The 22,386-nt window shown below is 48.1% G+C and overlaps 3 protein-coding genes across 18 annotated transcripts in view; 2 read left to right on the top strand and 1 right to left on the bottom strand.

Annotated features, from left to right (window-relative positions):
* Strc (stereocilin) overlaps window positions 1–3,297 on the top strand; it is a 43,544-nt gene extending 40,247 nt beyond the window's left edge. Inside the window, exons 26-32 of the mRNA XM_036186080.1 lie at window positions 279–448; window positions 1,214–1,369; window positions 1,916–2,058; window positions 2,199–2,347; window positions 2,440–2,537; window positions 2,630–2,777; window positions 2,979–3,297. Coding sequence (XP_036041973.1) covers window positions 279–448; window positions 1,214–1,369; window positions 1,916–2,058; window positions 2,199–2,347; window positions 2,440–2,537; window positions 2,630–2,777; window positions 2,979–3,067 — 953 coding nt within the window. The 3' untranslated portion in view covers window positions 3,068–3,297. The remainder of the gene's footprint in view (window positions 1–278; window positions 449–1,213; window positions 1,370–1,915; window positions 2,059–2,198; window positions 2,348–2,439; window positions 2,538–2,629; window positions 2,778–2,978) is intronic.
* A 2-nt stretch (window positions 3,298–3,299) lies between these two features.
* On the bottom strand, window positions 3,300–8,723 carry Ckmt1a (creatine kinase, mitochondrial 1A). Its single transcript, XM_036186083.1, has 9 exons — window positions 8,343–8,723; window positions 7,538–7,736; window positions 7,230–7,325; window positions 6,489–6,710; window positions 6,259–6,344; window positions 5,991–6,114; window positions 4,272–4,406; window positions 3,976–4,101; window positions 3,300–3,541 (listed from the first exon to the last, which is right to left on the bottom strand). The coding sequence occupies exons 1-9, from the start codon at window positions 8,489–8,491 to the stop codon at window positions 3,425–3,427; spliced, it is 1,254 nt and encodes a 417-aa protein (XP_036041976.1). The 5' UTR covers window positions 8,492–8,723; the 3' UTR covers window positions 3,300–3,424.
* A 3,796-nt stretch (window positions 8,724–12,519) lies between these two features.
* Window positions 12,520–22,386, top strand: part of Ppip5k1 (diphosphoinositol pentakisphosphate kinase 1) — a 44,796-nt gene continuing 34,929 nt past the window's right edge. For 10 of the 16 annotated variants that reach the window (XM_036183496.1, XM_036183505.1, XM_036183504.1 and 7 more), the window contains exons 1-9: window positions 12,520–12,580; window positions 16,577–17,119; window positions 17,478–17,673; window positions 18,092–18,182; window positions 18,375–18,460; window positions 18,786–18,940; window positions 19,075–19,176; window positions 19,998–20,159; window positions 20,249–20,370. In XM_036183496.1, coding sequence (XP_036039389.1) covers window positions 16,973–17,119; window positions 17,478–17,673; window positions 18,092–18,182; window positions 18,375–18,460; window positions 18,786–18,940; window positions 19,075–19,176; window positions 19,998–20,159; window positions 20,249–20,370 — 1,061 coding nt within the window. In that variant the 5' untranslated portion in view covers window positions 12,520–12,580; window positions 16,577–16,972. Of the gene's footprint in view, window positions 12,581–12,802; window positions 12,864–16,576; window positions 17,120–17,477; window positions 17,674–18,091; window positions 18,183–18,374; window positions 18,461–18,785; window positions 18,941–19,074; window positions 19,177–19,997; window positions 20,160–20,248; window positions 20,371–22,386 lie in introns of those variants that run through there. The other 6 variants (XM_036183499.1, XM_036183491.1, XM_036183490.1 and 3 more) reach the window with 5 other exon arrangements.

Genomic DNA, 22,386 nt, shown 5'->3' with positions numbered 1-22,386 from the left:
GCTCTCTGCTGGGGAAATCCCTAGACAGAAGGAGACATCATGAGTCTAGAGACCTGGGTTCTGATTCAGCTCTTTTATTAAATATCTGAGCAATCTCCTTGTCTTCCATTTAACAAAGGATGGCCTTGTCATATGAGCCCTATAATGCTCACGGTCATCATTCCTTAATCCATGATGCCCACACTGCTCTGTCCTTCAAGGGTTAAATGATCTGTAGCTATCACTGGAGGCATAATTTAGTATCACACTGACCCTTTGTCTCTGCCTTCTGCCTTCAGAGCCTGTACCAAACTGTGCAGACATCCGGGGCACCTTCCCAGCAGCCTGGTCTGCCACACAGATCGCAGAGATGGAACTCTCAGACTTTGAGGATTGTCTGTCACTGTTTGCTGGAGATCCAGGACTTGGTCCTGAGGAACTACAGGCAGCCATGGGCAAGGCCAAGCAGGTTAGGATGGAGAGGCTAATAGGGCCAGAGGGGTAAAAACATGAGGAAGTTGAGTGGGTGTGATATGGGACATAAGGGAATGGAGACATGGGTAAGAGGTGGGGAAGCAGAAGATGAAAGTGAGAGGTTTGGCTTGTAAGTAGAAGGTCAGAGGGGATCAGTATTGAAGAAAGAGTAGTATGGTAGATAGAGGGACGATTTGAACAGCTGTCAAAAGTGTCCAGGGAATAGGTTCGTTTGTCCTTCCTTCCTTCCTTCCTTCCTTCCTTCCTCTTTTCTTTTTGTTTTTTTGTTGTTTTTGTTTGTTTGTTTGTTTGTTTGTTTTGAGACAGGGTTTCTCTGTGTAGCTTTGGGCCTTTCCTGGATCTCGCTCTGTAGACCAGGCTCACAGAGATCTGCCTGCCTCTGCCTCCCAAGTGCTGGGATTAAAGGCGTGCGCCACCACCGCCTGGCGGGAACAGGTTCTTAAAAGGCGATTGCCTAGGTCCCATGCCAGACTGAGAATCTACAGAGAGTTTGGGTGCCTCAGGGGGTCTGGTGCACATAGAGTTTAGGATTCATGAACTAGAGTCCGCTCTCCTTTCCTACTGAGACTCCAGCCTTTCAGAACCCCCAAGTCAGAGAAACTCTCATTTTACTGTGGTGGAAACCAGAAACAAGGCAAGTGAGATCTGACCGGTGTTCCACAGCTAAAGACCATGACCCTGAAGTTTGACTCCCAGTCCAGTGCTTTTTCCACTCACATTGTTCCTGTCTTCCTCCTAGTTGTGGGGTGCTCCCCGGGGATTCCGTCCTGAGCAGATCTTGCAGCTGGGCCGGCTCCTGAGAGGTCTGGGAGAGCGGGAGCTGCAGGAGCTTACCCTGGTGGATTGGGGTGTGCTCAGCAGCCTGGGGCAAATAGATGGCTGGAGCTCTGTCCAGGTACCACCTTCTCTCTTCCTGGCCTAGCCCCAGACATCCATCCTGTAGACCTAGTCCTCTACAGCATCCAAGCCTACCAGATTTTCTCTTGTGATCCTTTCAGGCCATTCTTTCTATCTTTTCTCGGTTTGTTTTTGTTTTTGTAGACAGGGTCTTAGGTAGCCCGCTCTGGTCTTGACCCTCTTACACAGCTGAGGATAGCCTTGAGCTTCTGATTCTCCTGCCTGTCTCCCAAATCTGGGATTGCAAGAGTATCACCACACTCAGCTTGTCTTTTCTCAATACTGTATACTAGGGACCTTAGGAACTCTGTGATTTATTCTCTGAGGTCCTACATACACAGTATTCCCCAGGCCCCGTCTCCCCCTCCTCCTCCTATCTTTGTGAGTGCCAAGGGTGCATCCTTGATTTTTCTTTATGGCTACAGGATCTTCTGATGTTTAGAACAAGGCAACATAGTCCAGGAGCACCTTCCACTCCCCTAGTCACTTTCCCATCCATTAATTCCCCAAGATTGATTTATCTCTGTACCCTGTGCTCCACCAGCTCCGAGCTGTGGTCTCCAGTTTCCTGCGGCAGAGTGGTCGGCATGTGAGCCACCTGGATTTCATTCATCTGACGGCACTCGGCCACACACTCTGTGGACTGCGGCCAGAGGAGCTACGGCACATCAGCAGTTGGGAGTTTAGGTTACCTATGGAAGGTTGGGGGGGTGGGCTGTCCTATGAAGGAAGGGAGTCCACTTGAAGCCGCCTCTTCCTCCATCTTATGACCACAGCTTCTGTCCTCAAAGCTGAAGTCCTCTCCCTTTCTTCCTGCTGCCCCACAGCCAAGCAGCTCTCTTCCTGGGCAAACTGCAGCTCCCGTGCTCTGAGGAACAGCTGGAAGTTCTGGCCTACCTCCTTGTGCTGCCTGGTGGCTTCGGCCCAGTCAGTAACTGGGGGCCTGAGATCTTCACTGAAATTGGCACGCTGGCAGGTGGGGCAGCTGGTTGTCACTGGTTGTCAGGGTTTTGTGACCACATCATGGGTGGATTCTGATAGTTAGATGCGCTCTGCTTCCTCCACTAGCTGGCATCCCAGACCTGGCTCTTTCGGCACTACTGCGAGGACAGATCCAGGGCCTGACTCCTCTAGCCATTTCCATCATCCCTGCTCCCAAGTTTGCAGTAAGTGTTGCTGGACTGGGGCCTAGGGTTACCATAGGGGGAGCAGGGGCCCAACAGGGTTATGGTGTATTGACTCCTGTCCTTACCTCTAGGTGGTATTCGACCCCATCCAGTTATCTAGTCTCACCAGTGTTCAGGCTGTGGCTGTTACACCGGAGCAAATGGCCTACCTGAGTCCCGAGCAGCGACAGGCAGTTGCATGGGCCCAGTACGAAGGGAAGGAGATCCCAGAACAGCGGGGCAAGTAACCAGTTGCACAGCTTGATAAGCTGTCAGCTGACCCAGAGTCCAAGCCCCAACTTGGTGCTGTTGGGCCCTCAGAACCCATGCAGGAGAATCTCTGGAGTAGAGGCATTTATACACGGAGAGCTAGTTTTGGAGCATCCAAGGCTCCTAGGGAACAGAACTGTGATGTTCTTCCTATCCCTCGTCTCATTATAGGTCGAAGCTCAGCCTGGGGTCTCTATGACTGGTTCCAGTCCTCCTGGGCTCTGGCATTGACCCTCAGCTCTGTTGGCTACCTGTTATGATACTGTTCCTTCGGCTGAGGGAGAAAACTTACATCATACTGAACAAATTGTAAATGGAAGTGCGTTCTGATCATTCTCAGTAAGTGCATGAGGAATATGGGTAATGTATTCCACCACCCACCTGAGAATCAGTGCTCCTGGCATAGTGTCTCTTGCCATCATGAATAACCCCGCTGTTTCTTTTCATTTCCTACTTCCTCCTCACCACACCAACAGAAATAACACAGACAGCTGGGACATAATGTGGAGTCTTTACTAGGAGAGGGAGTGAGGGGCAGGTCCAGGGCAAGCAGAATGGGCCACCATTAAATATGCAGAAGTCCTAGGGCTCTTGATTCATTTGCTGGGGATGGGGGATTAATGTTTGCCGTGGACAAGAGGTGCAGGGATTCGGATATCCTGTCCTCTCTCCAGACGCCGTTCACAGTCAATCAAATAGTTTACTCCATCGATGACCAGCTGTACCAGCTCCACCTGAAGAACACTAATCCTTGATCTCTACTTCCCACAATCCAGCCGAACTTCTTTTTCTTCTCTTTTCTTTCTTTCTTTCTTTCTTTCTTTCTTTCTTTCTTTCTTTCTTTCTTCCTTCCTTCCTTCCTTCCTTCCTTCCTTCCTTCCTTCCTTTCTTTCTTTCGAGACAGGATCTCACTATGTAGCCCTGGCTGGCCTGGAACTTGCTGTGGAGACCAGGCTGGCCTGAGACTCACAGAGATCTACCTGCCTCTGCTCATCTTAAAAGCATGAACCACCTTGCCCGACCTGAATTTCTTTCTTAGCACTGATCTTCCATCTCTGAAAACGTATCCCCTCCTCTCCCCAACTCAACTTGAACTTTCCTTCAGATGCTATTACATTCCCGAGGCTCACTCACTGTCTCATCTCAACTCCTCCACCTGAGACCTCACCTCGGACTTGCCAAGTCGATCCAAATTAGAGATGTCAAAGACACTGCCTGTGGCAGCAGTGTCCACTCCTCCGGTTCCACGCTTTTGGAGTCTCAAGTTCTCTAGGATCTTGGGGAAACGGCTATCCTATAGGCAAGACAGAAATCAGGGCCAGGTCAATAGAGGCAGAGACTATTCCTACCTTGCCCTTGGCCCTTTAGCTGTGATATGATATGCCTGGCTCCTTTTGGAGAGCCTTCTCCATCCCCATCCAATCTCCTCACTCACACCCCTCTCTAACCCCACATCTCCTTTACTTTGCTTAGCAGGGGCAGCTTGATGTGCACTCCTGCCCGGAGTCCAGTGCCCAGGTTAGATGGACAGGTCAAGATGTATCCCAAACGTTCATTCCACATGAACTCCCAGCCTCGTTCCTGGATCAGCTTCTCCACCTGTGCGGACAGAAGTTCTGTTGCGAAGAAATCGGGGATGGCTCTATCCCTCTTAGTTAGCCCTTACAAACACTCTAGAAATATGTTACAACAAGAAACTTGAGAATGGATGAATGGCATGTTCTTTGTTGTTAAATAATTATTGTCGGGTTGGGGATTTAGCTCAGTGGTAGAGCGCTTGACTAGCAAGTGCAAGGCCCTGGGTTCGATCCTCAGCTCAAAAAAAAATTATTGTCATCGCACATGAAAGGTAACTTTGATATTGCAGTATATGCATTCTGATAAGATTGTGGACAACTCATTGTTCATGAAGAGACTTGAGGGCATGGTACATTAAGGGTGGCCTATGGAAATGAACAGAAGTGGTACACAGACAGAGAAATGGTTGATTGTTCCATGAGCTCTTTATGCATCAATTATCTTTTTAACAGAAACAGGACAATAAGATTTGGCACAGGAAGAGGCAGAAGAGCCTGCTCTTGGCTGGAGAGGAATGAGAAAGTAGAGCAGAGAAGCCAGATCCATAGGTATGGGTGTGAGGAGACGGGGAGTACAGAGGTGTCCCCGCTTTCCTTAGCCAGTCTAACCACCGTTAGACTATTAGAATTGAAGAGATTAGGTTCTGTCAGAGCAATAAATACAAAGGCCACTACCCAGAATAAGCAAAGATGACACTCTCAATAGCTCAGAAGGAATCATAAGCCTGAAACTAATTATGCTGAAGCTAATACTTATTGTTACTTTGCCTGCATTTTCATTTAATCCTCACAACCTAAAATATAAGCAATCATACTATCTCAACTTTATAGATGAGGAAACTGAGTCATATAATTAAAGAGTATTTTTCTACCCACTCAAAGAACATTATCCATTCCTTGCCAAAAATAGTATAAGCTTCCTAGCTAGAATCTAGATGCAAAGCTCTCTTTCTTTACAAGTCCAAAAATAAAACTGTAGATACAAGAATATACACTAAGGAATAGATCTATGGCAGTTTCTAACACAGAATTAAATATAGTGACCCAATCCATAAGACCACAGATTGACCTCTCATCTAGAACCATTCATTCCAGAACTTTCATTCAGCCTTTTCAGCCTCCATCTCCCCTAGTCTCTCTCCCATTCTCAGCTCAAAGCCTAGATAAAATGCTAGATAGAATCCAGAGTCAAGGCCCACCTTGGCTCAGAACTGGGTGATGGATCATAAACATACCAATCTCTCAACCCCCTACATCAATCCAGGCTCTAACATTCTCCTTAGCTGCATATCCTACCTCACACCACCCACCCCAGCACTGGCTTGCCATATCATTGGTTCCTTCTTTGCATTACTTGGCAAAGATTATGCTTTACTTCCTTCTCTAGGTTACTGACGTTCTTCCTATTTTAAGAGTAATTATATGCCCTGGTTTTCCAAGGATGACCTTGGTTTGTAACTACTGTCCTTGCATGACTAATAATGACTCTTTGTATGATCAGAAATACCCTGGGTTGGCTGACAAATGATATAACCTATCTACCTAGGCTGCTCTTCGATTTTTCTCATTTCCTCCCACTTAGCTCCCTTGCACACCCTTCTCCAACCTCTTTGAGGCCCCGGCAGAATCTTTCAAACACTCTCTTCATGTTGCCGCCTTTCTCCATAGAGATGACCCGTGTGTGGTCTTCCTCATTCACCCAGATCAAGAAACTCTTCTCATTGTTGTGCCTGAGGGAAGAGGTAAAGGGATCAGGAGGCAAGATGAGAACTGGGGGAGATGGAGGGGAAGTGTGTGTGTGTGTGTGTGTGTGTGTGTGTGTGTGTGTCACATACACATACAAGGGAAACCAAAAAGGCGGATCAGCCTCATACCAGATTCCCCGAGCATCTGGCCAGTCTCGAGCCATCCCTGCTGCAGTCAGCAATGGGGACACAGGCTTATCGAACAGAAAATGGTCCTGAGGGGAGTAAAGGGATTGGCCATAAGAGTTCTCACAGTATCGTCTGGGTCTCTCAAAGTCCATCTTGTCTGGCCCAGCCTCCCCGCTTACCCTTTTCCATCAACTGCCCCCACAGCCCCGTTCCCTCTCAAGGCCCCTCACATCAATGAGTTGTTGCTGCTCAGCCTCTGTCATCTCACTGAGCCTATAGTATCGTCCAGCCAGGTCACCCTTCAGGCCGCTCAGTGCGTCCACCACCACACGCTCTACCTCTCGCCGCTCTGCGCGCGTGCAGGCTGGAGGCAGACTGAGTCCCCTGATGCTTCGGCCAGTTCTGACTCTCGAGGACAATACATACCTCTCATCAAAGTAGCCAGAACGGATCTGAGGAGTAAAAGAATGAGTAAGTCACAGACATACCACAGGTGGGAGCTCTTAAGGATTATAGAGCACGCACTGGAAGGAAGGACACATTGTACAGGCACGCTAACTGAAGAGGACATCACGGTCTATTTCTCCAAACTTCCCACTTTGGGTACAGCCTTTTTTTTTTTTTTTTTTTTTTGAGGTGTGTGTGTGGGGTGTCTTTCCTGAGGGCTGAGATTACAGGTGTGAGTCACCACACCCAGCCAGGGCATAGTCACTTTTTAAAAAATTCTTTCACAATTTCATACACATAGTGGACTTTGATCATATTTTCCCCAGCCCCATCATCCTGATATAGTCACTCTTATCCACTGTGTCGTCATAGCTGCTGTTCTTCGAGGTATACAATTCTTTCTCTTATCAATAATCGAAAGCTCAGCAGTCTAACCAAGATCCAGGAAACAAGGTGTAATGATTTGGAGATACAGAGCATTGTGCACAAGGCCACACAAATCGGAAGTGTCGTAGTTGGCTCACTTTGCTGGCATCAAGGTCAGTGGTGTGCTTCATTGTTCGGGGGTCGTATCCATTATGTCGCTCTTGGATCACAGGGTCAAACAGTTCAGCAAATATCTGAGAGGGCGTTAGGAGGGAGAGATGGTTATAAAGAGGAAACTCCTTCCTACACTCCAATTCTAAGTTGATTTCCCTGGGTCGGAAAATTTGAGTATCGACAATCCAGAGTCTTGAGGGAACAGACAGGAAGGATCTTTAGGGGGAAGAAGGAATTAGGATTTCTGGAAAGGTGACTTGGGTCACCAGGGAGAGTCTGAGGGGCCCCCTACCTCATAGGTCTCCTCATCTCCAGCCACCATGCCCACAGTCTTGATGAAGGGGTGGCCGGGGTTGTCCACGCCAGTCTGGATGCACTGATCTAGTGTCCAACCGGTGGGTGTGGTCTTGTCACAGAGCCGGGCATAGACTGCTGGGGTCAGGTGACTGGCCATGCAGTTGTTGTGCTTTCGGAGGTCTGGGTACTCAGCACTGGGAAGGGGGTACCCAGTAACCATGGAGGGAGGTCACAGGCGACTAGACCTACTGATGCCAGCTGGGAGCTGTCCAGGGAGCCATGTCTGTCTGTGCTCCTTGGAAGGAGGGGGAACTAGAGGTAGGCTAAATCTTGATAATCTCTTTAGGGATTTCCAGGGTCTTCCCCCCTCCCGCCCCGAATAGTTCTTGCTGCCTGTGTCTGCCTCAATTCCCCCAGATCTACACAGTTCCTTTTCTCTAGTGAGCACAGCAGTAGAGGTGGGGGAGGGGAAAGGCTCAGGAGAATTAAGAACAAGGAGAATAGGTTGAGATGGGGAAAAGGTAGTTTCTAGTATTCCAGTAAGGTATTTGGGTAGTGGGTGAACCTAGACTTTGCAGGCCAAAGCTGGCTTGGAGGCAGAGACATCAGGTGACACGTTCTTAGACATGATCTTGCCTTACGAATTTGGCCCTATTCCTCTTATACGGCTGGTATCTCCAAACTGTACAGAAATCCATCTTTGGTGGGGGGCTGTCTATTGCTCAAGTCATCCTTTCTACCCCCCTTCGGTTCCCATCACCACCCCCACCCCCCACCTCATGCGTCTCAGGCACTGATACCTCGGGGGATATAGTCTCCTCCGTTCACTGGCAGCTCGCACAGATTCCGGACGGAGCAGAATCCCAGCAGCGAGAGACCCAGCTCCAGCCAGAGCCAGGAGCTTGAGTCCGGGGCGGGCAGACAACAGACGGGAGAAGGGACCAGCCATGGCTTGGGGATGCAGCTACTGGATTCGGAGCAAGTCAGGAACTAGGAGGAAGGATGCAATCGGATAGTGAGAGGGCCGGAGCTGGGTCCGAGGCTGAAGCCAAAATAGGGGTCACGATGAAGGCTGAAGCTGAGGTGGCAGCAGGTGCCAACCAGGCTGCAGGAGAGGCGCAGCGAGCAAGCAAGCGGCCAGCGGGAGCGGAGGGAGGCCCCAGCCGCAGTCTCCAGGGGTGGGGCTCACTCAGACTCCGCCTTCCCGCCTGCCACCGCGCTAGGTGTGCGGGGGTGGGGTTGGGTAGCACCAGCCAGGTAATTAGGAAGGCCGGAGACTCACTCGCTGAGGCTGGGGACATAGGCCCACCGAGAATGAGGGTAGTCAGATTTCAGCACCAAGTGGAGGACAGCACCACGGGGATTTCCGAAGCCTGAAACCCCCTTCTCCCATGCCCCCTCGGTTTAATCTGAAACCCAATCCGTCTATTTTGTGGGTATTGGGGGGGGGGGGTGACATTGCCCAGCCTCGTCTCTGCACACAATCGATCTGCACACAATCTCTTCATTTTACCCAGGAGAGGCAGCCTCAGGAAAACCACAGAATAAACAGATACAGGAAGGCTGGGAGAGCACAGGGGAAGAGACTCCCGCTGCCGGCCTCAAGGTCACCTTTTCCTAAGAACCAGGAAGAGGACCAGGGAATTCCTTGCTACACCTATCCTTTCCTAATAAGGTTGAGAAAGGATAATACTTGAGAAGAATCAGGGAGCTATTAGCTCTTATTCCATCTGTGCTGTCTCCCACACACATTGTCCCCAAATCTTCAGCTTGACTATTTCCTGCTTCCACTTCTCATGGGGCCCTGCTTTTTTTTTTCTTCCCCTCCTTTACCCTATCCCCAACTTCACCTTTGATCTTTTATTTTTCTTCCTCAATTCCAGGCTCAAACCTGTCTGCTGTTCACAGGACTCCTGAATAGTGTCGGAAGCTTGCCTACCTGTTGATTGCTCTGGGTGTGGGGCTGGGGCAGGGCAGGGAATGGTGAGTTTCTTCTTCCTTCTCTCCCTTCTCCGCAGCTGGCAGTTCCTGGACTGGAGGGGAATATAAAGAGAGGGGAAGGGCGTGGTGAGATGATTGGGTGTGGAATGGAACAGGCAGGCACAGGTCTTCCGAACCACATGTGCTTCTCTCTTGGCGCTCTAACACAGTTTAATCTGCAGTGTAAAGGCTGGTGGTGTCCAAGGGCATAAGGTCATCAGGGAATCTCTGCCTTCTTCCTGATCCTCTCTCTCTTTCGTGAAGTGCACATTCAGACTCAAGAGGGTTTGTCTCCACAGCTACAAGCAGGACTAGGTGCAACTTGACTTTTATTATAGCAGGAAAGGCAATGAAAACAGGAGCTGAGATAGGGATGCAAGGCTTTGTTGTGGAGGGCCAGCCAAGCAGAGCAGATATACTGACATTAATATATCTTCCTTACGCTTCCTGATGGTCCAGAAGACAGCAAGATATTTGGAAATCTTAAGAATGTTTGGAAAGAAGAATTACCCTTCACTACCCCCACTGGCCCCACTAATACACACTCCCTTATTACCCTCAAGCCCATCTCCCCCATGGCTACTTTTTTACCTTCGTTATTTGTGGGTGTCCTTAGAGGCCATACATTTCTTTTTTTTGGTCCATTACTTGATGAAATACAATTCTCAGAGAATAGATTGAAATCTGCTGTTGGAGCTTGCTCACTTTCAGAGACAAAATAATGTTACCTACGCTGTGGGTGTTCATTGTCTAGGTGAAGGAGTAGGGTATGAGTAAGTAAACGTAATTACTTGGGATGGTGTGTATTTACCCAGATGAAAGAAGGAGATAACCTTCCAGAGCAATGGGGCTGTTATTTGGCTGAGAAGGTGTTCAGGAGATAGGGGGTGGGAAGGGAGAATAACAGAAGAGAATAAAGCCTGCTAGAGTAGAGAAGTTATTTAAGTTTGGAAAAATGCCTTCCTACATGAAATAACAGCTCTGCGGAGAAGATTCATATATTTGTGTACTTTTCTTATTCTTCGTGAGCCCCTGACAGGCATGTGATGTGTTGTTAGTCATTTTAAAAACTTACCTTATGGGACTGGAGAGATGACTCAGTGGCTGTTCTTTCGGAGGACTTAGTTCCATTTCCAGTGACCACATGGTGGGTGACAACTGTCTGTATCTCCAGTTGCAGGGGACCTGACGCTCTCTTTTGTCCTTCGGGCACCAAGAATACACATGGTACACAAACATGCAGGCAAAACACCCACACACATGCAGAAAATTATTTTCTTGCATATGGGAAGTTGTCTATCTATCTATCTATATATATATATAGTACTTTATTTGTTAATAATTATTATTGCTAATATTTAATGCTTTATAGCACTTTACAATTATAAGAAACCCGCCAGGCAGTGGTGGCGCACGCCTTTAATCCCAGCACTAGGAAGGCAGAGGCAGGTGGATCTCTGTGAGTTCGAGGCCAGCCTGGTCTACAGAGCGAGATCCAAGATAGACAGGACTACACAGAGAAACCCTGTCTCAAAAACCAACCAACCAAACAAACAAAATACACACACAACCCCACAAAAACCCCTGAAATTACAAGGAAACTTTATATATATATTTTTTTTTTCATTGAGAATTAGATCATTCTAACATATGACCAGGATCAGAGTCTATTTTCAGTGGCATCACTGCAGAAGTTTTAAACTCAGGAGATGCTGTAAGTATGAGTCTGAGCATTAACTATCATTGATTATTTGTAGATTCTGCCCTTAGAATCATCTTTACCCATTCAAGAGGCCTTGGGGGTTAGTGGTGGTCAGTAAGCTAAGACATCTAACTAGGAAAACTATGAGGTCCCTAAAGTTACAGAGAACAAATGGAGAATTTCAAACTCCTGACCAGGGAAGCCTAAATGAAGACTCAAGCACAACACTAATATACTACAAGAAAATGCTTTCATATGAGCATATCTGCTCTGTTTAAATAAGAAATGCCCTTTACAGGCTCCTGTATTGGAGCTTGCTTACCAGCTGATGCACTTTTGTGAAGTGAGTGGATTCTGAGGGCTTCGATCTAATCAATGGATTCATAATGTGATGACATTATTGGAACATGGTGAAAGAGAGGATGTGGGGCCTAGTTGGAGAAAGTATGTCCCTGTGGCATACCTTGAGCAATGCATCTTGTCCTCTGCCCCTTCCTCCCTCTCTGCTTTCTATGAGCCAATAAGCAAATACCCTTTACCCAGCCACCATTATGTTCTGCCTCTCCTCACGGCCAATGCAATGGAGCTAAGGATCAAAACTTCTGAACCCCTGAGCCAAAATCAATCTCTTTCCCCACGGACTGCATTTCCTAAGTATTTTGTCCCAAGCAGCAGCACCGTGCAAAGCTGGTGTTAGGTTGCATCCTTACAAATAAGCACAGTGGAGGCTCCCGGAAACAAAGTGACTTTCCCAAAGCTACACAGTCAAGAGCAAGATTCAAAGCCAGCTTTTCAGATTCCAAGGCTGCAGACCAGAGAAGCAGCAGAGTGTGGAGACAGTAATCGGTTTGCTCAGTTTTCCACGTCCACCGTTTTCTTGCATCTTTCATAAATCAGTCTCCTTGTTCCTCCCCTTAACCTCGCCCACCCTACCTCTTCCCTTTCCGTCTTCTGGTCTTATGTCTACCTATATCACACCTGGATTTGCTTTACAGAGACAAAAAAAAAAAAAAAGACTCGTTTTCTGCCCTCAGGGAGGTGCAATGTCACAAGCTTTGCCTCTTCTTCGTGTATCTCATTTTTATTTTCCTTCCATTTGGTGTTACTGGTTAGCCTCTCCGTCTAGGCTGGGGGCTGGCGACGCAGTAGGAAATCCAGAGGAGCATCAGGTTGCATTTCCCGAGGCGGCCACTAGGGGCCACCCTCCTCCACTCCGAAGCTCCGGCCAACGCAGCCTGACTGCTGCCGGTGCGCGCCCTCTGCGGATTGGCCGGACGGCAAAGAAGTCGCGCTTTGATTGGGCCGCTGTCAGGTGTCGCTGCCGGCAGGTTCGGCTGCGCGAGCGGAGGGAGGCGGGTGAGTGCGGGCCGGGGGCGGTGGGGGAGTGGCTGGGGCTGGGGGCGGTATCCGGGAGGGTGGGCTGGGCGAGGGGCTCTCCCTGCGCCCGGGGCCGTGGGTAGTCCCGGGTGGGCACGGCTTCGGAGGGAGGCGCAGCGGGGAGGCCTCAATGTCAGCGGAGGGAGAGCGAGGCGGGGACGGCGGGGACGGCGGGGACGGCGGGGGCGGGCAGAGGCGAGAGCAGTCAGGATGGGAGGGCGGGATTCGTGACCCGACGCCGAGAGAGAGGACGGCCGAGCGGGTCAGTGGGAGAAGAGATTGGCGCGGAGGGGTCAGCGGGAGGAATAAGGGGACCCCCCCGGAAGATGGAAGGCTTTCAGGGACAGGGCTGGGGACTCTGGGAGGAGGGGCGGGTGGATTTCAGGGGAGGGCACCGGGGTAGAGGGTCGTGCGCCAGAAGCCGAGGGAGGGGAGGGAGGACCAGAGGGCGCTGGGTGCTGGCGGAGTGAGGAAGGGGACTGGGCTGGCCAGGGCAGAGGGTCTGCTGAGGAACGGGTTACTGTTGGAGAGGTGAACCTCCAGCAGGGCTAGTGTGAGGAAGGCACGTCTCGTGATAGGGGATCCTCGGTGTAGGGGGTCAGTAAGTGTTCATCATTAACGGAAAGATGCTACCCAGTGTACCCTGGAGGCTGAGGCAGGCGGATCCTGAGTTCAAGGCTATCCTTGGCTACATAGAGTCTGTCTCTTAAAAAAAAAAAAAAGTGTTAGCAAGTATGATGACTCATGTGCAGGTTTGAAGTGTTGTTTACTTCTGAGAGTCACTGAGTGGGAGAATTGGCTGGATTCGTTGCATTAATTGATCAGTGATTGGGGTGCAGCAGGCAGTGTAGGGAGTGAGGTTAGGGGAGTCAGTGAAGAGCCATTGTCACAGATTGGGGAGAGAAGGCAGGAGGAGTGAGCTGACACAGAACAGGCAGCAGATGGTTGACTGGTGTCAGAATAAGGAATATGTCGGAAACATTAAACTTGCCTTAGGAAGGAAGTGGGAAGCAGGCAGAGAGGCTTTCGCCTGTAATCCCAACACTTGGGAGACTGAGAGAGGAGAATTACAATGAGTTTGAGGCCAGCCTGAGCTACACTGTGAGACATTGCCTCTAAACAACGGGAGGTGGGCGGGGCACACTTTTGAAGGTGGGAAAATTCAGTAGTGGTGGTGGTGTGAGGAGTTCCTGTGTTGGTTTCCTTGACTGTTGTTGGAACCTCTATCAAAGGCAAAGTGATGACAAGAAATTAGAGGTCCATGCCAACTGCCCTCAACTCTAAGAGCTAAAGAAGTTCCAGCCCACGGTTGCTCTAACCCGGCTCCAGGTCTAATTTAGCACCGGTGCCCCTAGATAGTCTCCTTGTTTCCTCCACCCCTTTCCTCCCTCCCTTCCATAGTAAGCCTGCCCTTTACCCCCCTGCAGAATCTGCCCTTAGGCAACGAAGTTTGGAGAGAAAAAGAAGGGGAAAGAGCACAGAGAACAGGAGCGTGGTTTTGGAAACACCACATTAAAACCCCAGCTTCTCCCAGAAGTACATCTCAATAAGCCCTTGACTGTCCTGGCTGTTCCCGCCAGGCTTCTGTGTTTGCTTTGTTTACTATGAATTTGGAGCGTCATCTCCTTTCAGTCCGTGTTTGTGAGCAGACGTCTCCATCCTATTTTCTCCCATCCCAGGGCTGTAGTACAATCCCAAGAACACAGCTGGCTGTTGTTTAAAGAAAAAAAGAAAGAAAAGTGGGGAAGACTTCAGGAAAGGGCATCCTAGACACAGGGAGAGCTCCCATTTCAGAAAAGGCACAAGAGTGTGATGAGGTTCTAACTGGGGAGAATGTGAGATATCTTTGGGAATGCCACGGTTAGGTCACTAAAAGGGAATTCAAAGGAATGGTCTGTCAGTCAGGAGGCATGTGCATGTGCACACTGCAGTGCATAACTGGAGACGTCAAGGAGAAGAATGTTCTGTCTTGTGGTTGAGCAATCGAGGCATCAGATGATCAAGACTGAGATGGCTAAGGTCTATGTAAAGGTCATCTATAATTTTCTAATCAAAGCTGCAACCCTAGTTGTAATGGAAGATTTTTAAATTAAAATAGAGGGCGGAATTATTGAAGACTTTAAAACTCTGTAAGTTAACTAATTTTACTCAAGGAGATCTTGGCTTCATTAGGGTTGACAGTGTTTCTGAGAACTATCAACCGTGGGAAATTTCTGTTGAGTGACTCCATTTTATTTTTGGAAAATAACAATAGTTGCTCATACCCTTACAATTCATTATTAGCAAATATTAGCCTTGCTTGTATTAGCTTCCAATCTTTTTGAGTTTTGAAAATAGACATTTATTTATAGGCAAGGTTGTATAGGCATCATTGAAAACATCATTCTCTTTTTTTCTTTGAATGTAACTACTGTTACAGATTTGGTGTCTTTTCAGTCCATTTTTAAAATTATGTATTTTGTTTTGTTTTGGGGATAGGCCTCACTGTGGAGTCCTGGCTGTCCTGAAACTCACAATGTAGACCAGGATAGCCCTGAATTCACAGAGATCTCCCTGCTTTTACCTCCCAAGTTCAGGTGTTGAAGGCATGCACCACCACACCCAGATTCAGTCTACTAACTGGGGGCCAGAAAGATGGCTTAATGAATAAGATGCCTGGTTGTTCTTTCAGAGGACCTGGGTTCTGTTCCCAGAATAAATATGTACAGAGATACCTCCAGGTAGAACACCCATACATATAAAAGTCATGCTTAAAAATAACAAGAATAACAAACCAACAGCAAACTTGTACTAATTGCATGTTCAGTCATAAATATCTCGTGATGTTTATTTATGCAAATAGATTGTGCTCCGTGTTTACCTTGACGTTTTGTGGTTGGAAACTGTTGTATATAACTTACATGTTTAGTGTGTATGTTTATGGACCTGTAGCACATGTGGAGGTCAGAGGATAACCTGTGGAAGTCAGTCCTCTCCCTCCACCAGGTAGGTTCTAGGGTTCAAGACTATCAGGCTTGGCACCAAGTGCCTCCATTTGAACCATCTTGCTGGCCCTCATTCATCTTTAAAATCTGGTATTTTGTTTTCCTTTTCTATATACGGCATCATAGTTTACCATTCTTCTTATGGCATCTGAATTGTTCTTAGTTTTCCCTAGGCAACAGTAAGCTAGAGAAGGGAAGAATGTCTTCCTGTGTGTTCCCGAGTGTGGGAGAGTGTGCCCTAGCCGCCGTCTATCTACCTTGGTGCTGCTGATGTTTAGGACTGAGTAGATCTTGAGATAGCATATACATCTTAGAATTTCTCATGGCATTCCTGATGTCTGCTCACTAGAAACTAGTATAGCACCTTTCCAAGTTCTAGTAACTAGGCATGTCCTCTGACAGATCTCTCTGCGGCATAGCAAAATCACTGGAGTTTCCGCTAAAACTCTAGGCATATGCACACAGAAGTGGAACTGCCAGCTTGTTCTGATCCGAATTCAGAAGGTAGTCTTACCAAAATATGGCCTTAGTTAGGATTTTTTCCAATGCAGCTGCTGCTATAAAGGACCTTGTCTTAGACCAGCATTGGTCTCTAGTACTAGAGGACAGTGGATGGATCACTGGGATTGCAGTTTGAGAATGGATTGAAAACTGCTGTGTGCATGTTTACAGTGTCAGCCTCCCAAGCAGCACCAGACTTCTTTCCTGGAGCTGATTCTCTGGATTTAGATATCTCTTTTATAAGGTGGTGTGGGTGAAGGAGACAGTAATGTCCCTAGACCATGCTCAGAGTGGAGGGTGTCCTCGACACCCGTTTCTTGAGCTAATACAGATAGTAACAAGGGTGGAGTTTAAAGGCAGAGCTCTGGAGTTGTAGCATCGCTCTGCCCGCAACTCCTATCAGTGCCATGGGGAGGTGGAGAGAGCTGGGAAACGATGTGGAATGCATCCAGAGTTTGAAATAAGTGTCACTCCGACCTTTTCTTGGTAGGAATCAACAGTAGTCTCCCTTGAAGAACTGCTTCCTTGAAGAATTTGCTGCCTGGAGTTAACATTGTTTCCTGCTGGCAGAATCAGGGACATGCCAGCACTGTAAGGCTTAATCTCCTGATCCTCTTACCAGTTCTTGGCCAGGGTAGGGGAACCGGGAAGAAAGAGAGTCCTTGGTTTGCTCCTGCTTCTCTTTAGGCATGCCAAGTCATAGTGCAGCTTCCTTTTCCTATTGGTTCTTTCCATAGCCTCGTTTCTCTTTCCTCTTGTACCCTTGTAGTTCCCTCTCGTTGTCTAGTTCCCTATACCCCATCCCTACCCACTGTAAGGGTGCTGGCTTCTAAGCTGATGGGGTACCCACTCCTGCAGAGCGGGATGAGTGGGTGTTCCGGCGGGGATGTGGTCATTGACGGCCAATGAGGACGAGAGCACTACAGCCCACTTCTTCCTCGGAGCTGGAGATGAGGGCTTGGGCACCTGTGGAATAGACATGAGGATGGAAGAGAGTGACAGTGAGCTCCTTGAGGACGAGGAGGATGAAGTGGTAAGTCCAGGGCCAGGGAAAGAGCTCGGTGTTGGGGCCCCTGCCCTAGAGAATTGACGGTCCACAGATGGAGACATCTCTGTTCTTTGCAAGCACAGACTCCCTGTGGTAAACAGGCTCTGTCCTGACTAGAGATTGTCAGTCTCTGAAACCCCTGCTCAAATGTCCCCCTCTTGTCGCCTCATGGTCACTGCTGCTTCTTTGTTGAGAAGCGCTATTCCTCCAGGCTTCTTCTGTAGTAGGCATCCTATCCCTTAGGTCCAAAGTCCTGACAAGAGACTGCCTTAGAAAGATGGGACAGTGTTGGAGGTGATATATGTGGGAATCTGGAGTTCCTGATTGCATGTCTTTTCTGTAGCCTCCAGAACCTCAAATTATTGTTGGCATCTGTGCCATGACCAAGAAATCTAAGTCCAAGCCAATGACCCAAATCCTAGAGCGACTCTGCAGGTTTGACTACCTGACTGTTGTCATCCTGGGAGAAGATGTCATCCTCAACGAACCTGTGGAGAACTGGCCATCCTGCCACTGTCTCATTTCCTTCCACTCCAAAGGTTAGGCTCTGGGAAGGAAGGGTGGTGATGGGGATGCTGGGGATGGGGATGGAATTCCTCTTATCCCATTAGTCAGAAAGAGGCTTCTCACCACACGAGGGAACAGTGAAGAGGAGTTTGCCTTCTGTTTCAGGGTTTGCCGGGTGTAGGTGAAAGCCCATATCCCAGCCACACAAGACGACTCAAAGGCACTTAGGTTCTCCTAGAGAATTGGATCTCTGGGAGGATCCTCCATGTAGTTGTGTTTATTTTCCTGATAAATATCCTAGACTTGAGGAGCTGGGCAGATGAGTGCTGGGTTAGATGTGGCGAGGAGCTCAGTGGCACCGCTAGCTCTAACGGGTCACGGTCCGTGCCGCTGCCTCTCGCTCTGCCTCTTTCACTTGCTCTGGTCTCTTCATTTCTTTCTCCGTCACAGGCTTTCCTCTGGACAAAGCTGTTGCTTACTCCAAGCTCCGAAATCCCTTCCTTATCAATGATCTGGCCATGCAGTATTACATCCAAGATAGGTAGAGCTTCCTGTGGACCATAGGGGTGGGTGAGCCTGAAATGCCCATTTTAGGAGGCCTACTCTGGGCTGGGCAGAGTCAAACAAACGTGCTTCATTTTTGTACCATATCGTATTGAGTTATGGCTCCCTGTGTCTCTCCCCCTTGTCACCCCCACCTTCTGTACTTGACTGATTTGTTTTGGGGAGACAGGAGGGAGGTGTACCGGATCCTGCAGGAGGAAGGTATCGATCTGCCAAGATATGCTGTACTCAACCGTGACCCCGCCTGTCCTGAGGGTAAGTAACTGGCTGTGTCTGGTCATTTCCTGCCTTGATTCCCATGATTTAGCCCCGTATCTGTCCCATAAACATCTCCTCTCTACAGATCTGTGTGGGCTTTTGACTATTGTATTATAGGCAGAGTCATAGGTCTTTAGGTAGAGCCTTTGAACTTTTATATAGGTATTATCATATCTAAATGCCATATATAAGCATTGCCATATCTGTTATAGGACAAGGTCATAAAATTTGAAAGGTTGTATAGATTAAAACCCCAGGGAAAGAGGAATTGGAAATACTCTCCAAACTCAGTCCCTAAGAATGATCACACGCCCATCTTCAGAGTGCAACCTGATAGAAGGTGAAGACCAGGTGGAGGTCAATGGGGCTGTCTTTCCCAAGCCCTTTGTGGAGAAGCCAGTGAGTGCAGAGGACCACAATGTTTACATCTACTACCCCAGCTCTGCTGGAGGAGGAAGCCAGCGCCTCTTCCGTAAGGTACAGGAGACATCAAGCATCTAGAAAATCAGAGGGTAGAAGGACAGACTGAGGTTGTTGGGAATGGAGAGGGGATCTGTGGCCCGAGCCTGGAGCCTGAGGCAGTGTTGCTCCCCTTCTCTTTCCTCCTAAAGATTGGCAGCCGGAGCAGTGTCTACTCCCCCGAGAGCAGCGTCCGGAAGACAGGATCGTACATCTATGAGGAGTTTATGCCAACAGATGGCACAGATGTTAAGGTTATGGTGGATACAGAGATTTTAAAATGTTATAAACATCTGGGTGGGATTGAGATGCTTGGGAAGCAAGTGGTAGTACGTGGGTAGGATCTTAGAAAATAAAGTGTGATTTCAACTGGCTTTCACATTCAAGTACAGATAACGCATGAGATGTAGATGTTCTCATTTTCACTATCAGAGCAAGACCAAGGTACCATAGTAAATTGTAAAGCATTGGGAAATTACTATCTAATAAGGACTAGACAATAGTGCCAGAGTTCTACGGAGAAACCTTTGTAATATCACTAGAATAAGGCTTGGTACCAGAAATATCAGTCTCTGTATTCTTTTTTAAAAGTTGTCTTATTTATTGATTTGTGTGTGTGTGTGTGTGTGTGTGTGTGTGTGTGTGTGTGTGCACCATAGCATGCATATGGAGTCAGAGGATAACTTTGGGAGTCACTTCTCTCCTTCAGCCATGTGAATCCTGATGATCAGACTTGTCAGCCAACATCATTGCCTATGCAGCCATCTCATGACCCCAGTCTTTGTATTCCTAGTGTTCGGAGAGTTTTTCCGTTTGTCTTGTCTTTGTTTTAAGACAGGGTCTCACTATGTAGCTCTGGCTGACCTAGGACTTGCTGTGTAGACCAGGTTGTCACTGAGCTCATGAAGTCCCGCCTCTGCCCGCTCAGTGCTGGGATTAAAGGCGGGTGCCGCCACTCCTGGCTGTGCAGAGTTTTGTTTTTTATTCTGGAATAGTCTACAGGCCTAGTGCTCATATTGTCTTCTCACATGCAGGGTGAGCTGTGGGCATGCTCAGTGATGCTATGTACCTGCAGGTGTATACAGTGGGGCCAGATTATGCCCATGCTGAAGCGAGAAAGTCTCCAGCTTTGGATGGGAAGGTGGAAAGAGACAGTGAGGGGAAAGAGGTTCGCTATCCAGTCATGTTGACCGCCATGGAAAAACTGGTGGCCAGGAAGGTCTGCGTGGCTTTTAAGGTAGAATGGGCCCGGGGGGCTATGGGATGCAGGGAAGAAACAGGGGCAGGGCTTGGGAGCCGTCTCTGAGTCACCTTGCTTTTTTGCAGCAAACAGTTTGTGGATTTGACCTTCTTCGTGCCAATGGTCACTCCTTTGTGTGCGACGTCAATGGCTTTAGCTTTGTCAAGAACTCGATGAAATATTATGATGATTGTGCCAAGATTCTGGGGTAAGAGACATAGTGTGCTGGGGTACGGGAAGAGGGCTCAGGAGCTTTCTCTTCATAACTTGGGTGTGATGATCTGTGCTTGTTACCCCAGCACTTGGGAGGTGGAAGCAGTCTGAGACTATCCTGGGATACATGAGGCCATACAGATAAATAAACAAACAAACAAATCAATAAAGCTTTTCTTTATTTTAACTATTTTAAAAATGATTCAGAAGTCAAAATTGGAAAAGGAGAAGGGACTGCTCAGCCCCCTGCTGCCTCAGTACTGCATTCCTCAGAGATGATTGCTGTTAACAGTTACAGCTCTAACAGATGTCTTTCTCTCCCGTGTGTAAATAATTATAGTTTGTTGAATGTGATAATAGTATGATTTTGCTTTTAAAATAGCATGTAATACATAAGCCATTGAAAAAAAACCTAAGGAATGATGAATATAGTGAGCATCCATGGATATGGTAGTTCTAGCCAAGCACTGTCTATCTTAAGAAGTATACCATTAGGCCAGATGTGGTGGTACATACCCTTAATTTCAGCACTCAGGAGCCAGAGGCAAATGGATCTCTGTGAATTCCAGGCCAGTCAGAGCTACATAGTGAGAAACCTGTCTCAAAAAACAAACAAACAAAACATTTTTGAGGGCCAGCAAGATGACTCAGAGGATAAAGTGTGTGCATATGCCCCACAAACCTAGCTATGAGAATTTGATCCCTGGAACCTCTGTAAAGGTGGGAAAAGAGAACCAACTCCACTAATTTGTCTTCTGACCTCCACACACATATATACCCACAAACACATCATGCACACTTATGCACACAATAATTAATGGAAAAAAAACCCCACACTATTAAGAGTTGGGCAGGATGTGGTGGTACACTCCTTTAATCCCAGTACTTGGGTGGCAGAGGCAGGTGAATTTCTGTTGGTTCCAGGATAGCCAGGGCTATATAGAGAGACCCTGTCTCAAAAAATAAACAAATGTTAGGTATGATAGTTTACATCTATAAGCACAGTAGGAAGGTTGCCACAAGTTTGAGGCCACTTTAGGCTACAGAGTGGTGGTGCACACCTTTAATTCCAGCACTTGGGAGGCAGAGGCAGGCAGATCTCTGAGTTTGAGGCCAGCCTGATCTACAGAGTGAGTTTGAGCACAGCCAAACTACACAGAGAAACCCTCTCTCGAAAACAAACAAACAAACAAAAAACCAAATAAACAAAACCCAAAAATATATATTAAGGCCAGGTACGATGGTACACACATATAATTCCATGTTCATGAGACCAAGACAGGAGAGTTTCAAGTCTGAGGCAAGCCTATGCTACATAGCAAGGCTCTGTCTGAAAAGAGCTGGAGATGTAGTAGAATGCTTGCCTGAAGCCCCAGGTTCAAGGCCCAGTCCCTCATAAAAGCAGTGTTGGTACATACGGGGCTCCCAGCATCTGGGAGGTGAAGGCAATGTCGGGGTAGGGAGGAATCGATATTTCAACTGAAGGCAGAGAACATGGCTCAGTCACAAAGTGCTCACTGTGCAAGCGTGAAGACCCAAGTGTAGATCCCCAGCTCCCAAGTCCAAAGCCAGGAGTGGCCTGCAGTCCCAGAATAAGGAGACAAACAAGATGATCCTAAGGGCTCACTGGCCAGCCAGTCTAGATGATCCACGAGCTCCAGCTCAACCAACGAGAGAGCCCGTCTTAAAACATAAGGTAGAGAGTGGTCAAGGAAGACACTTGACTTTGACTTCTGACCTCCACAGGCTCACATAGATGGGTGTACACACCTGCACACGTGAATATAATCCCACCCACTCACCTCCACACAGACACATACAAAATAGAACTTCAAGGTCTTCTACTACATAGTGAGTTTGAGGCCAGCCTGGGATACATGAGAAAAAATATACTATTAAGAACATGTGAAGGCTGGGTGTGATGGCCCATGCTTTTAATTCTGGTGCTTGGGAGGCAGATGTAGTTAGAGCTTTCCTGCCTGGCCCACAGTCAGGACAAATCTCTCTTACC

The sequence above is a fragment of the Onychomys torridus genome, chromosome 4 (assembly GCF_903995425.1).
Source record: "Onychomys torridus chromosome 4, mOncTor1.1, whole genome shotgun sequence".
Classification (NCBI taxonomy): domain Eukaryota; kingdom Metazoa; phylum Chordata; class Mammalia; order Rodentia; family Cricetidae; genus Onychomys; species Onychomys torridus.
The sequence above is the reverse complement of the archived record's forward strand: the minus strand, read 5'-3'. Positions and strand labels throughout refer to the sequence as shown.

What these genes read in the sequence shown, in the direction of transcription:
- Ckmt1a (XM_036186083.1), bottom strand. Translation starts at nt 8,491, where the DNA reads ATGGCTGGTCCCTTCTCCCGTCTGTTGTCTGCCCGCCCCGGACTCAAG. An exon ending in GAGATGAGGAGACCTATGAG is followed by an intron (nt 7,326 to 7,537) that starts GTAGGGGGCCCC and finishes ACGCCCTCTCAG; the next exon opens with ATATTTGCTGAACTGTTTGA. An exon ending in CTGACCTTGATGCCAGCAAA is followed by an intron (nt 6,711 to 7,229) that starts GTGAGCCAACTA and finishes TTTACTCCTCAG; the next exon opens with ATCCGTTCTGGCTACTTTGA.